This window comes from Cololabis saira, chromosome 18, assembly GCF_033807715.1.
Source record: "Cololabis saira isolate AMF1-May2022 chromosome 18, fColSai1.1, whole genome shotgun sequence".
NCBI lineage: Eukaryota > Metazoa > Chordata > Actinopteri > Beloniformes > Belonidae > Cololabis > Cololabis saira.
In genome coordinates, this window is record NC_084604.1 from 13252874 (window position 1) to 13268607 (window position 15734).

The 15734-nt window shown below is 41.5% G+C and overlaps 1 protein-coding gene across 1 annotated transcript in view; it reads left to right on the forward strand.

Moving 5' to 3' along the window:
* The first annotated feature begins 2655 nt into the window (after positions 1-2655).
* The window catches only part of man1a1 (mannosidase, alpha, class 1A, member 1), a 135109-nt gene continuing 122030 nt past the window's right edge, over positions 2656-15734 (forward strand). Inside the window, exon 1 of the mRNA XM_061707448.1 lies at positions 2656-3375. Within this exon, the coding sequence (XP_061563432.1) occupies positions 2863-3375 (513 nt within the window). The 5' untranslated portion in view covers positions 2656-2862. The remainder of the gene's footprint in view (positions 3376-15734) is intronic.

Sequence of the window (15734 nt, forward strand, 5' to 3'; positions counted from 1 at the left end):
GATCAATTTGAGTTTTTTGTCTGTTCTTATCTTAAGCACATTGTGTTTGTTTTCTCTTGTGCCTTAGTTGATTTTTTGTTCACATTTGATTGCATTTTAATTCAGAAACCCAATTCCAAGTTTTATTTTCCTTGACACGGTTTTATTAGACTAAATTCAGTTTTTTTCTAACAGCACACTGTGTGCTGTTAGAAAAACACTGAATTTAGACTGAATTTAGACCCGGATTAACTCAGTGTGGTGCCCCAGGGTGACCACACTTGTAGTGCCCCCCTCCTCCCACATTTTACGGTAAAAAAGGGGAAATTTACTATGGTTATAAAGACCATAGATTTACATGAACGTATTGCTGAAGTACATGCTCAACACTCATACTACAAATAAATGTAAGACAAGCAACCAATTAGGAATAACACCACAGATAGACATGAGTCTACAAACGCCATACTACACTGATGCTCCAATCAGAATGCAACTCACATACCAATGTAACACCACATGTTAACTATCATCATTTCCATCATATATGACCTGTCTGAGGACGACATGCAAAACTATTACAGCATACCTGTATGACTAAACAATCAAACAGACCTACTGAATGAGCTTATGTGAAGGTAGGGAACAGCACATTCACTCAAACGCAATTCTCTTTATTTTATTATTATTATTATTATTTTCAAGTATTTTTATTATATCATTGGTTTCTGCTGTACCTGTTTTCCCCTCTTACAGCAAATATATATAGAAAATAACAAAATATGACATATATGGTCCAGTTAGTCATTTGATTTGGTGCCCCCTCATTGGCTGGTGCCCCTGGGCGCTCGCCCGGTTCAGTATATGGATAATCGGGTGTTCTGCCAATTTCTGCTGCTTTGCCAAAAAATGCTACCTAATGGTTTTCTACCTTTGTAGAGCTACAATTTTACTGTGTTTTACTCCCTAGCCCACTTCCTTTTCCCCCCAAGTGGTCCTTGCCGCTTGACAGGCCGTCATAAGAAAACAAGAATGTGTTCTTAATGACCTGCCTGGCTAAATAAAGGTGAATGACTGAATGAATATCAAATAAAGCGATAGAATTGTTGTTTTATTTCTCTTTATCGTATAATGTTCACAAAATTCTATGCAATTCATGTCATGGGTAGTGTATTTTGAAGGATCAAATACTCAACATCCCATATTATCAATTTTACATCGTGCAAGAAATGATGGACGTGGCCATCAAACTTTGAAAATCGACTGTGCGCGTGCGCGGAACCACAAAGTAGCATTTCTCGCAGGGAGCAAGGATTGGCAGAACACCGGCCTAGAGCAAACATGTAAAGGCAGTATAGAAAGAGTGAAAGACAGTCAACAGAAAAAGAGAGCAACAGGGACCATAAACTTAGTTTATAAACATAAATAAGTAAATCTATTCAAAGCCTATTGTACACCTCTTTACACAGCTCACCTTTGGTGTAATTATACCACCGCCAAGCTAAAGAAGTTGCAGGTAGCATATAATGATGCGTTCAGAATCCTCCTAAGGCTTCCAAGATGGACAAGTGCAAGCACTTTATTTGTTAACTGTTATGTTCCCACCTTCCATGCTCTGCTGAGGAATTTTATGTTTAAATGTATGCGTCGACTCCATGAGTCAGAAAATTGTCTAATAACTGCACTCACTAACATCAAATGGAGTGATACAAGGTACACATCTGGACTATGGAAACATTGGAACAGATGTTTGCATGTATTTTAATGTGTCACCTGTAATTATTTTGTATTTTTATGTATTTTATATGGAACCTTTTGAGTCTGTAATAAAGTATTCATTCATTCATTCATTCATTCATTCATTCATTCATTCATTCATTCATTCATTCATTTATATAACTAGACAGCTAATACTTTTCAAATCTCAATTTAGCACCAATACTGGAATGAATGAATGAACGAATGAATGAATGAATGAACGAATGAATGAATGAATGAATGAATGAATGAATGAATGAATGAATGAATGAATGAATGAATTGTTTATTAATGTGTCATACACCTCTAAGGTGCCCAGCCTATAAGGGCTTACAAGACACAGATACACTACACCAGCAAACAAACATCAGCTGCGTACAAACAAAAACACAAACACAAAATTATAAATTCCACTTATACATTACAGATCAGATCCTTTCTCAGTTTTCATATAACTTGTCCTTTCTCTGTTTCCAGGCTCTCTTTATAAAGGTAGCTATAGAGAAAACCTCCTCTTTAAAAAACCATTCCAATTTAGCATCATACTCAGTCCAAAACAACTCAGGTTTCAAATTTTGCATTTTCTGAAATAAAAACTTCCTGGCTTCATCATATAATGGACAATAAAACAAAAAATGAAGTTCATCCTCAATAACATTTAGATCACAAACACTACATAATCTTTCCTCTTCAGGAACACTGGATTCGCATTTTGCCTCAATTCCTTCAATTCATCCATTTTCCTTGACCTGTGGAGTTCTAGCAACCAGTCTGCAATTTTATACGCAGCCTTTTTGAAACCACGCCTCACGCAGGCTTCAGCCAATCAAGGAGCGGGGAGTGATGATGTCATCACGGCTGTCAGCCACGCTGCTATATAATGCTGCTTCCTGTGTGCGTGAGCCGCTGGTCGGTCTGTGTGCGAGGCTCCGGCATGGACAGCAGCTCCGCTCCGCAACTTTACACCGGAGATTTAACCCCAGCTATCGCTCATTTGGGATGATTTATAGCCTTTGGAAATGGATTTGTGAACGGGAGAAGCCGAACTTGGGTCGTTTGTGAGTTAAAGCGGGGGTTTATGTCATATATATTTTGTTTGCTGTAGTTGTCGAAGCAGGAGGGAAAATGCCAGTCGCAACTCTTCTGCCTTTCACTGCCACCCCGAATAGGAAGTCTGCCAGTCCCACTTCTTTCAGGCTGACAGAGAAATTTATCCTGCTGTTGGTTTTCAGCGCTTTTATCACCCTGTGTTTCGGGGCGATCTTCTTCTTACCGGACTCGTCGAAGCTGCTGAGCGGAGTTTTCTTTCATTCCCCGGCGGTGGAGACCAACACTCGCACCGGTCCGGAGAGCAGCGACTCCGGCTCGGCTGGAAACGAGGAGAAAAGGGTCCTGGCGAAGATCAAAAAAGACCACGAAAAGGCACTGTTAGAGGCCAAGGATACTTTACAGAAACGACCCGATGAGATCAAACAGGACATCATGAATGATAAGAACAAAGTTGCGGAGGAGAGCGCGGGTGGAGGCGGGAAGGAGGGCCAGCAGCTGCCGGTGGTGGAGTACCGGCGGCCGCCCGGGGCCACGGGCCGCGCTCCGCTGGACCCGGAGACCCGCCAGAGGAGGGACAAGATCCAGGAGGTAGGACCGGGTCCACCGCTGCTGCTCAGAGGGGAAACACACCCCACAGTCCAGGGGCCAAAGCTCTGAAAGGGAAAAGGGGGAAAAATAACAGTGACACTTTTTTATTTTAAGGTGTTCTAGGTTTAAAAATATGTCACTCAGTGAATCGTTCAGATATGCAGGGGATCGGTCTAATTAACTAGATCGTTTTACGCTTCTATTCTTTTTGATCTGTTAATACTACAGGAAAAATGAGGCAAACAAACTTTAGAGTCTGCACACTATCTGTTACTATGTTATACCATTTATTTTTTTTTCTGCTGAGAAATAAGTGGAAAGCCCAGTGTTGATCATGATCAACCTGCCCCTGGTTCTAGGATGTTAAGGCACATTTTTATTGACGTTCCTGTATTTGACTCTTGAACAGCAATAGTCAAAGTGTTTTCAGTTGGAATATTTAATTTACATGTACTCGCATAGCTTGCCCATAGTCACACAGGAAGCAAACAAATTATATGATAGATGGATAGATGTCCTGACCTCACTGAGATATGTATGTGTATACACACACACACATTTATTCAGGTGTATTGACACTAAAGTGAACTGTTCACATCACACACTCACACACACGTGTTGCCCTGAATCATTTCTGTTATGTTTTTAGTATGGGAGACATGGTGTTTGAACAGAAGATGTGGAACACTGACTTCAGGATCTGATCTGTTTTCTAAGGCTAGGAAGCCCTGCACTCACGTTGTCAATGTGGCATTTCTGAACGTCAAATTCATTGCATCATCTCTATTAGAGGCCATTCTGTTTGGAGGTAAAGCAGGGAGTATTATGAAAATGCTAACAGTTTCTGTGCCTGAGAGGCATCTAAAGTCACTAGCAACTCAAAATCTCTGAAAGGGAAAAGGGAAAAAAACAATGACCTTTTTTATTTTAAGGATTTCTAGGTTTAAAAATACGTCACTCCGTGAATCGTTCAGATATGCAGGGGATCGGTACAGTATGTCACTGATCCAGCTGAGAGTGTGCCCCCTCCCTATTTTTATCTCCACTTCGGCTTCAAGTCATGCTGTATTCACTTTATCCAAGTGAGGAAGTCAAAACTCTTCCACTCTTTTCTTTGCTGTATAAACAGCCAAGTCTCGTCAGCTGTCATATAGTCGGAACCGTTTAAACTGCTGTCAGAGCATCTTTAATGAGTCACATCCTGTCTCGGAAATCTACATTCCAATTCTATATCCCAATTAGTGTTGTGTAATTCTTTTGCCCGGTGGAATTTAGAATTTCACTTTTGCCTTTAGTCATGAATGCATCATTATTAGCAACAGCATTTCCACTAGAAAGCATTGGTATCGGTATGCAAAAGTGACAAGTTTCCTGATTAGCGTTGAAACATGCAACAAAAGTCTGAAGAAACGAGCGACGAGGAAGCCTGCAGGGTTTGTTGTGCTGACGTGTAGTGCAGGAATTATGATGTGACTTTTGGACTTTGCATTATCTTGCAGTGGCCTGTTGGGTTTCTTTAGCATTCCTATCTGCATTACAATGTCCTCCCAACCTGAGTTAGTTCACAGCTTCACTCTTGATAAAATTGTGCCTCCAAGAAGGATCGTTACCAACCAGACCAGATATCAGCACCACTCAAGGTGACAAAACTTGCTTATGATTTTTGAAAAGATCCATGTCTGTAGAAGATATTTTGGTATGATAACCCTTCCTGAGTGGCAGCTGTATCATAGTTATCAGCTCATGAAGTTACCCAGCCCCTTCAGAAAATTACATTTTAGATGCTGGTGCATATCCTGGTTTAGACTCATGTACAGGATATCTGTCAATGTTTCACAATATTGTGTTTGGTATCATTTTAAAGGGGACCTTTTAAGCATTCATTCAAGCTAAGATGTGAATCTTTCTGACCAACATAGAGGTCACTGCAGCTCTTTAAACTATAAACACACATTTTTACACAATCTTCGCCTAAATTATATACTATCTTTTAGCCCTGTGTCATCTAGGAACAACAGAGATGCAACATACAAAAACTGGAATACTCACAGGAGCATAAGAATTCAGGAAATGTATCACATCTTAGCTTGAATGAATGCTTCAAAGGTCCCCTTTAAAATGATACAAAAGACAATATTGTGAAACATTGACAGATATCCTGTACATGAGTCTAAACCAGGATATGCAGCAGCATCTAACATGTAATTTTCTGAAGGGGCTGGGTAAGATCATGAGCTGATAACTATGATACAGCTGCCACTCAGGAAGGGTTATCATACCAAAATGTCATCTATAGATGGATCTTTTCAAAAATCATAAGCAAGTTTTGTCACCTTGAGTGGCACTGACAAGTGAAATTTTTGGCCTCTGGCCCATGGACTACCAGTGCAATAAAGAGGCAGATGACATGGAAATGGGTTTTTTTTCTCAGTAATGTTGTCACAAGTGGTGGGTCATGACACGACACTTGCACGCAACTCATCCACACGGTCTCCACGTATGAGATGACACCAGGGGCCTCGCAAATGACTCATATTTGAGCTTAGATGAAGGATTAGCTGGGTTTTCTTAGAAGGGTAGACGCAGTTTTGGCTGCACCAAGTTTCCAACTTGTGATTTTTACTCCACCAAAACGTACTGACGTGTAAAACGTACACGAGGTCCTGACAGCGACCCCTTGACAGTGAGGATTAGTCGTGTGTGTGTGTGTTTGTGTGTCTCTCACACGTCAGAGCCTCCACCCCCACTCTGGGCTGCCCTACCTGTCGTGCCAGTTACCCCGTCAGAAACCTGTCCACCCCACCCTTTCAGGGAGGTTCTCATCGGTATTCCTAACCTGAAGGTGGAGCCGGGACAAACTGCAACATAGGTCGCGTCCTAATGCCACTTGGATGTATAATTTAGCCATGTGTCTAATTAACTAGGTCGTTTTACGCTTCTATTCTTTTTGATCTGTTAATACTACAGGAAAAATGAGGCAAACAAACTTTTCAGTCTGCACACTATCTGTTACTATGTTATACCATTTACTTATTTTTTTTCTGCTGGGAAATAAATTGAAAGCCTAGTGTTGATGCCATGATCAACTTGCCCCTGGTGCTAGGATGTTAAGCCACATTTTTATTGACGTTCCTGTATTTGACTGTTGAACAGCAATAGTCAAAGTGTTTTCAGTTGGAATATTTAATTTACATGTACTAGTCATAGCTTGCCCATAGTCACACAGGAAGCAAACAATTAGATGATAAATGGATAGATGTCCTGACCTCACTGAGATATGTATGTGTACACACACACACACACACACACACACACACACACACACACACACACACACACACACACACACACACACACACACACACACACATTTATTCAGGTGTATTGACACTAAAGTGAACTGTTCACATCACACACACTCACACGTGTTGCCCTGAATCATTTCTGTTATGTTTTTAGTATGGGAGACATGGTGTTTGAACAGAAGATGTGGAACACTGACTTCAGGATCTGATCTGTTTTCTAAGGCTAGGAAGCCCTGCACTCACGTTGTCAATGTGGCATTTCTGAACGTGGAATTCATTGCATCATCTCAATTAGAGGCCATTGTGTTTGGAGGTAAAGCAGGGAGTATTATGAAAATGCTAACAGTTTCTGTGCCTGAGAGGCATCTAAAGTCACTAGCAACTCAAAATCTCTGAAAGGGAAAAGGGAAAAAAACAATGACCTTTTTTATTTTAAGGATTTCTAGGTTTAAAAATATGTCACTCAGTGAATCGTTCAGATATGCAGGGGATCGGTACAGTATGTCACTGATCCAGCTGAGAGTGTGCCCCTTCCCTATTTTTATCTCCACTTCGGCTTGAAATCATGCTGTATTCACTTTATCCAAGTGGGAAGTCAAAACTCTTCCACTCTTTTCTTTGCTGTATAAACGGCAAAGTCTCGTCAGCTGTCATATAGTCGGAAACCTCTTAAACTGCTGTCAGAGCATCTTTAATTAGTCGCATCCTGTCTCAGAAATCTACATTCCAATTCTATATCCCAATTAGTGTTGTGTAATTATCTTTCCCGGTGGAATTTTGAATTTCAGTTTTGTCATTTGTCATGAATGCATCATTAATAGCAACAGCATTTCCACTAGAAAACATTGGTATCAGTATGTAAAAGTGACAAGTTTCCTGATTAGCGTTGAAACATTAAACAAAAATCGGAAGAAACGAGCGACGAGGAAGCCTGCAGGGTTTGTTGTGCTGACGTGTAGTGCAGGAATTATGATGTGACTTTTGGACTTTGCATTATCTAACAGTGGCCTGTTGGGTTTCTTTAGCATTCCTATCTGCATTACAATGTCCTCCCAACCTGAGTTACAGTAGTTCACAGCTTCATTCTTGACAAAATTGTGCCTCCAAGAAGGATTGTTACCAACCATCCATTGCAAAACTGCAGACGAAGATAATACAAGCAGTTTGTGTCAAAATTTACATTTGCATCTCAGTAAGGGGCAAAGAAGCAGCGTGAATGGGGCTCAGAACTGATAAAAGTAAACACGCAGGCACTTGGAGAAATGGTTTGTGGGAATGCTTTAGTCAGTGATAGGAATACAAATGGTAAAGTCAGACAAAACTTCCAGTGATGTATGAGAAAGTTGTGTGGACTGATAAACGATACTCCTATCAGCTCTGAAACGTAAATCTGCTTTAGGAAACGACATCATCCTGGCTGAACATAGGAGACACAATTGACATAAATCATCAAGAAGCAAGTGGAGTGGTTTTCCCAAACCGGTTCAGCCAAGGAGAAATATTGACACAACAGTGTCGGCTACGCATAATTTGATTTAACATGGTTTAACACAGTCTATGATTAAACACCATCAGTTATGAGGGATGCCAGCAAAAGTGACTCCTCAATATTTTCTAGTTATGGCTGTTGAGCAGAAGTTTGCAGTTGTGATTACGAGCCTAGTGAAATGTGTGTGAACTGCTGTCTGGACAGAGCTAATGAGAAATGCTCCGCATGGTTTTGATCATTAAGTTGTCAGTTCTCTCCAGTGAGAATTTAATATATCGGGGTTGTTTCTGGTCTAAAATCAGTTAAAGTCAGGTGAATACTTTTCTTAAGTCAAGTCAAATTTTATTTGTATAGCACATAAACAAACGGCTGAGCCGCAACCAAAGTGCTTCACAGAAAGTGCTTAAAAAGGGACAAGAAAAGGGCTAAGAGACAAAATCTGAATAAGACAATATAAAAAGACACTAATTAAAAGCAAGGGGAAAAAAGGTGGGTCTTTAACTGAGATTTAAAAATATGTAAAGACTGGGCCGCCCGGATGTGTAGGGGGAGGGAGTTCCAGAGTCTGGGGGCTGCCACAGCGAAGGCTCTGTCCCCCCTGGTTTTAAGCCTGGTCCTGGGCACTTCCAACAACTGTTGGTCGGCTGACCGGAGTGCTCTAGATGGGATGTGGTGGTGGAGAATGTCAGACAGGTATGTGGGGGCCAGGCCGTGGAGGGATTTCTAAGCGGTCAGGAGAAGTTTGAAATGAATACGCTTAAACCTAGTATGCATTTTTTTGAGAACGCTTTTGAGCGACAGTATTTTGTAACAGGGCTACAAGCGTTTAGGACTGATTGGAAATTTGGTAATTATTGTATGTCCCCGGATCACTTCCCTTTTAATAAAAAAAAAGCCTTTTACTCTTGCATTTATTGTAATTACTTTGTATGAACTACAGATGCACGAATTTCTGATTTTCTTAAAGGCCCACCATAGACTGTATAAGAAGAACTGGACAAACCCTCTGTGATGTCATGCATAGGTTTTCTTAGAGGTGCTTTTGAGGTCTTCTTCCTCCTACGTTGTAGATGGGCAGAACTAACAGGCCCAGAAACCAGGTTGAACATGCTCAACGGGTCTGGTCAGCCAGAGTAGGCAGTTGTAGCTAGTCTGGTTAAGCTATAACTCAGACAACATGCAAATTCCACACACAAAGACCACACCTGGGGTTAAAGTCAGGGAGCTTAGCTCAGAGGTACCAGTGCTACCAAGTGTCGATGCTGCCTGAGTCTTTCAATTCCAATATTATTTTTTTATTTACCTATGTAAGGATTATAGTAAAGCAATATTAAAGCACTTATATCAACTAGTATAATAACAGAAGCTGCAGGTTGCGTGCTCTTAGAGTAATTCTTAGTCTTTAAGCCTTTGTTAGCTCCATAACATTGTGCATCTGCAGCAGGGTAATGTGCTTCTAAGTGTTGGATTAAGGTTTCTAAACTTGATTTAAGTGTTTTTGTTGGTACTGGTACATGGTATTTTTACCTTGCAGGTTGTATAAAATAATTATAATAACTTGTACTTATATAGCCTTTCATGATACCCAAGGTCGCTTAACAAAGGGGGACAAACAAACAAGCAAAACAAAAACAGGGAGGGGACCTTAGCCTATTCAGCGAAGGCCAAGGAAAAGAGGTGTGTTTTGAGGTGTGCTTTGAAACTGTGGGGGAGTGGCGGATTTCAAGGGGGATAGAGTTCCAGAGGGTGGGGGCAGCCACGCTGAAAGCCCTGTCTCTGAATGTTTTTAAACGGGTACGGAGGATGGAGAGGAGTCTGACATCAGAAGACCTCAGGTTCCTAAATGGAGTGTATTGATGGAGGAGGTCGGACAAGTATTGGGGGGCCAGTGAATGGAGGGATCTGTAGGTGAGAAGGAGAATTTTGTACTGTAATCGAAACTTAACCGGGAGCCAATGGAGGTGGAAGAGGGTGGGGGTGATGTGCTGCCAGGGCTTGGTGTGGGTGAGAACCCTGGCAGCTGAGTTCTGCACATACTGGAGCCTGTCCAGGGTTTCACTGGGAACCCCGGACAGGACTCCATTGCAATAATCTAGCCGAGAGGTGATGAACGCATGGATGAGCGTCTCTGCCACGGAGTCAGAGAGTGAGGGCAAAGACGGGAGATGTTCCTAAGGTGATAAAAAGCTGATTTAGTGATGGATTTGACATGGAACTGGAAATAGAGGGTGGAGTCAAGGATAAGTCCCAGGTTGCGGACCTCCAGAGGTTGGGGTGATGGAGCAGCCATCCACATTGACAAGGAGATCTCCAACCTTCCGGAGCAGTGGCTTGGGGGCCACAACCATGAGCTCAGTCTTGTCACTGTTGGGTTTGAGTAGGTTGGTTGACATCCAGGTTTTTATGGGATGAATGCAGTTGACCAGAGACTGTGGGGGGAGCTGAGAGGATGGTGAAGTGCTGAGATACAGCTGAGTATCATCAGCATAGCAATGGAAGTTGAGACCATGGTGACGAGTGATCTGGCCGAGGGGGAGCAGGTAGGTAGTAAAGAGGGTGGGGTCAAGCACAGAGCCTTGAGGGACACTGTGTTTGACAGGAGCAGGGGGGGGGAGGAGGAGCCATGAATGGTGACAAACTGGGTTCTGTTAGAGAGGTAAGAGTGGAACCATGACAGTGCTGAGCCAGTGATGCCAAGGAGGTCAGAGAGCCGTTTGAGGAGGATAGCATGGGAAACGGTATCAAAGGCAGCAGAGAGGTCGAGGAGGATGAGAATGCTGATTTTTGTCAGAGTCAGCAGGTCGTTGGTGATCTTGATTAGAGCGGTCTCAGTACTATGGTGTGTTCTGTAAGCTGACTGTAGAGGTTCATAGAGAAATGCTATCTTTAGGTGTTCTTTACTCAAGAACACCTAGCTTTTGAGTAGCGTTGCTGTCACGATGTGGTTATTTTACCAGTCAGAACTGATAAGCATTAAATCAGCAGATTCCAGTATGAAGCTGATCAACTCAAACAAACCAGAGATTAAATCAGTGCAAACTAGTGACATTTACTTGAACTATCTTTAAAAGTGGTTCTGAAATGCTCATGATCTTAAGCCCTGCTCAAGTATCACATTTTCCCTACAAAAGCTTACTACATTTGCTGTCTTTACTCATAGCTGTAGCTTAAGGTGCCATAACAAAACTACGGAAGAGTTTATTAGTAACCGGATCACAAAGGTTAACTAGTACTAGCAGAATTACTCCATAAATTATGAGATATTGATTACTAACAGGTACTGCAATTCCTTGCTTATGGAATATTGACTTGTATTGATGCATCTTCCAATTGCTGAAGGTGATGCTGGTGTTTTGCTGGGCTCCTGCATGTTTCTGTACTATGAAATTGCATGTTTAAAATCAAACTCTAATACTTTTTTTTTAACCTGAGCTTGACTCATCTGCAAATCTGCTTGTTTTGTAAATTAATAATCCTCACCAACACAGCTAACCAAACATATTAATACTTTGCCCCTTTTAATCTCTTGTAGCGTGTTATTTAGATATGCCTTTTCTTATTATTTGAAGAAAAGGCTTTGGGGATGCCGTCTCCTTACTTAACTCCACCACCCACCGGTCTCAAGAGATCTGGACTGTGTTGTCTGGTGCTCTACATTGGTGAGCGTTGTGTTTGCAGAGGACAGGCTGCACAGACCACTCTAGCATAAATGGCTTGTTGTGATTGACCACCGCAATCCTACAATCAACCAAATCTGTTTGTCTGTTGGAAATCAAAGGGTCTCTGGTGAGCCCTGCCTCCTCTCAGCATGCAACCCGGGCTTTCAGTGTCTGTCACAGAAGCTTTGGAGACGAGAGCAGTTGGGGGTGCTAATGAAAACCTTGGCTGATCAACAGAGGGAAAATGAGAGTGTGGCTGGACAATATGGTCTAAAAATTAAGCCTGTATTTTCAGGGAGAATGGCAACACATGGTGTACATCTTTGTTTTTCTCATTTATTTTAACCAAAAAAAGTATTTGTGGTGCATAAACAAGTGCTTTAACTACTGATTTGATATCCGTTAGTGAGGGCACAAAAATATAAATTATACAGTTATTACAGCAAAGATATTTTATTCTTTTAAAACAGCGGTCATACCCAGATGAGTGTAGTGCTTTAAAGCAACGCAGAGAGACATTTGCAGTTCTTACTCAGAGGTTCCCCCTTAAAGCATGGCAATTAAATACTTTTTAGTACACGGTCTGAGGGGCACTCATTCTCTGGTTTTCTCTAGCTTCATCTCATAGCTGTCATTGTTGATGTGTTTATAAAGCCCCGTTGCAGTTGTAAAGAGAGACAACTGCTACTGGCGTCTAATATTAATTTTTTTGAGGGGGAGGGGGGTTGGTTGCTAATAGGAGGGATGAGAGACTGCAAGGGGGAGACAACACTTATGAAAAATAATCAAATGTTCCTTCAAAAGAAACTGAAACCTTGCTGCTTTATGTATATCCTCGGGTCTCTTGTTTGGTACATGCACTTTACCCTCGCTGTCGGATTCCCAGTTTCATTCAGCCGCGGCTGAACTTAACTCTATTTACGGTCTTTCCAGGCAAAATGTTGTGGAAGTTGTTCTGATAATCATACCAGTATCGCAAATACTCACAGGTACTGCCAAAAATGGGGGTATCTGTATTGGGGAGTATTTCCTGCTTACCAGCATCTGTCACTATGAAGAGAATCTCAAGTCTTCATCTTTGTTGTACTTTGTTTGTACTGTTCACTAACTGGTGTCTAAAAAACGACTGTTGTTGATTTAGAAACAACTCTTAAGAGTTCAGATAAAAAGGGTGACCTGTGTTGATGTCCCTTCTTCTAACCAAGTTTACCTTCAGGTCAGATGTCGTGCTCTGAACAGCTGTCTGCATTCCAGATTCACTCTTACTTTAACCATTTTGATCATTAAATGTCAGTAATTTTAACTGAGCGACATAGTAAACATTGGTGAATTATGAAAGGTTGAGTACCACTGCAACTTAGATAATTGTGTTTTTTAACTTGTGCAATTTTGTTGAAATCGGCATTCAGTGAGCTTTCTTTGAAGAGTGCCAAGCAGAGATTAACCTGCAGCAGTATATGAATTGTGCAAATCGTTAGAAATGTGTCCTTCACTTGTTACGCATTTCTACCTAAGCTGCCTTTTTTGTTCTCTCGAAGGAAGAAAGCCGGTTACATTTTCTTTCCAAATTTGTCATGAAAAGCTCCGGCCCGAGAGGAGAAGCCTTTGAAGGGACCCAGTGAATGGTGTCCCCTTTAGAGACAAACACGGTGCTAAATAAACTTCCGTATGGAGAATTTCAAAGTGAACAGTTTTCCCCTTGTAAACCCCCCCACCCAATCTGACGACATCCTTTTAATTCTCAGAAGTTTCAGTTTGGAAAAAACAGGGCACTAGTATCAGCAGCCAGACCGTCTGATCCGTAGTGTCGCAAAAGAAGACGCCTTTAAGTTTTAAAGCAGTTTGAATGGGTCAAACTCCACTCACAAGGGAGTTCATATTTAAGAAATCTCTCCTGCAACTCAATTAATGTTCAAGTTCTTGGTGTGGATTAAAGGTCTGGCTATGCTATCAAGCAATGTGTCTGGCAGCTGATAACTACTCTGCCTTGGGCCTGCAAGTGCATCCCCCCTCATACCAGATGTTGCAGAACAGCTTTGGTTCCTTACTTCATCTGCAAAGGAAATGTTGTGTGACAAACACAGAATGCAGAATTATTGCAGCTTTATTTTGAATTTAAAAGTTTTTGCAAGTCATGCTATAAATGAAAGATACTAAATGCTTACAATTTAGAAGATTTAAGTCAAAATTTGCTGCAAACAAAAGCCAAAATATCTCTGCAAAAGACTTAATCCAGCACTGATAAGCATGCCCAATTTGAAAAATACAACAAAAGCTTAGATGCGAGAATCCAAGCAATCAGAGCCATCTGTCTCTGGCATGTTTTGTGGGTATCAGCAATGGAAAAAGCAAAGTCATTAGGAGGAAAATCATGGAATTTCTGGAACTGGAAAATTAGCTTTTCCCTGTAGTCCAGTGTAGGAGTTCCAGAAATTTGACAGCCAACTGGGTTCAGCCCACCTGAGCCCAAAATACACAATACAGGGAAGAGTTACTTTACCAGCACTGTCACTGTACAGAAATATGACAGGCATGTGGACAGCTGGCGTCGGCTTGATGTCCTTGTTGTCTGACTGCTGCGTTTTGTTTGTTTTGTTTTCTTTGTTTCACCCGTGAATCTGCTTTCATTACCAAAATAACCAATATATGGCAGCTCATTTTCCAATACACTTTTATACTTTGTGAATCTTTGGATATATTTGGAGATTTACAAAGAAAAATTATTTTGTATATGGCCGACTGTAATTCTCAAGAAAACCCAAATGGACTGATCGGACCTTTTTTAGCTGCATTTCTGCTTGAGGCTATAGGCAGCGTTTAAGTGCTGCCTGACAATGCTGAGAATCAGAATAGTTTGTCATTTTGCTTCCAAATGGCAGTAATGGAAATCAAATTTAAAAAGCAGTCTTTCATAGGATGGAGGTGAAATGTAATTTTAATTTTGCAATAAAGATGAATTATTATAAAAGAAGTTGGTAGTGCTCACTGGGGCCAACGGTGAACCTGCCACTTTCACAGCAATCACTTAGAAAAGTGGGTGAAATGGTGAGACTCCTTTTCATAAGAAATGAGCTAAAACCATACTGGAATTACTAGATGGAATTATAAAGATGAGATCTCGGCGTCGTGCTCACGAAACCTCAACATTGATCTCCTGGACTTTGCTTTGAGAACTTTTCTGCAGTTGTGCAACATGTTTTCCATGTAATAGACTTTTGGAATAGTCTTTCCTGACTTATTTGTTGCGTTTCCATTACACTTTTGCGAGGAAGAAAATCGAACCTGATAATTTGCGATAAAGGCAGTGCTGCAGGGGGCCGGTGTTTCCATTGACTGCCGTCTCGTCCTCCGAGACTTCTACACAAAACAACAGAAAAGAAAATGTCAGTGTTCGAAGAAGATGGACAAAAAAGGACTTTGTGATTGCCATGACGGCTGTGGAGAAAGTAGTCTAAGATGATGAAAGCAGCGGGTGACCATTCAGAGGCAAAGCCCTTCTGTAATGCATAATGATTACTGTAAGTAGTGTTAAAGCACAACTACATCATATTCATGAGGCCAAAAATAGCTGGAAACTAGATTTTGATGACTTTAGATTAGGACTTGATCTTCAAATATATTGAGACCTTTTAACAGGTGATATGGGATGAAGGAATATCAGAATACCAGCTACCCAGCTGAAAGTATTTTGAAAGAAGTATTACTGAAATGTATACGGATGTGAGAGAGAGTCTTGCTGCCCGGCTCATCACTTTGCTCTGACCACGGACATGAAGGACTTGCGAGCCGTCCGCGGGTGAATTAAACCGCCCGTCTTGGGACCAGCTACTCTCCCCAGGACCACCCCGGGGAGCACATAACGCAGGGTGTCCTCTCAAGCTGGAAGCTCGACCCAACGGGACTGGT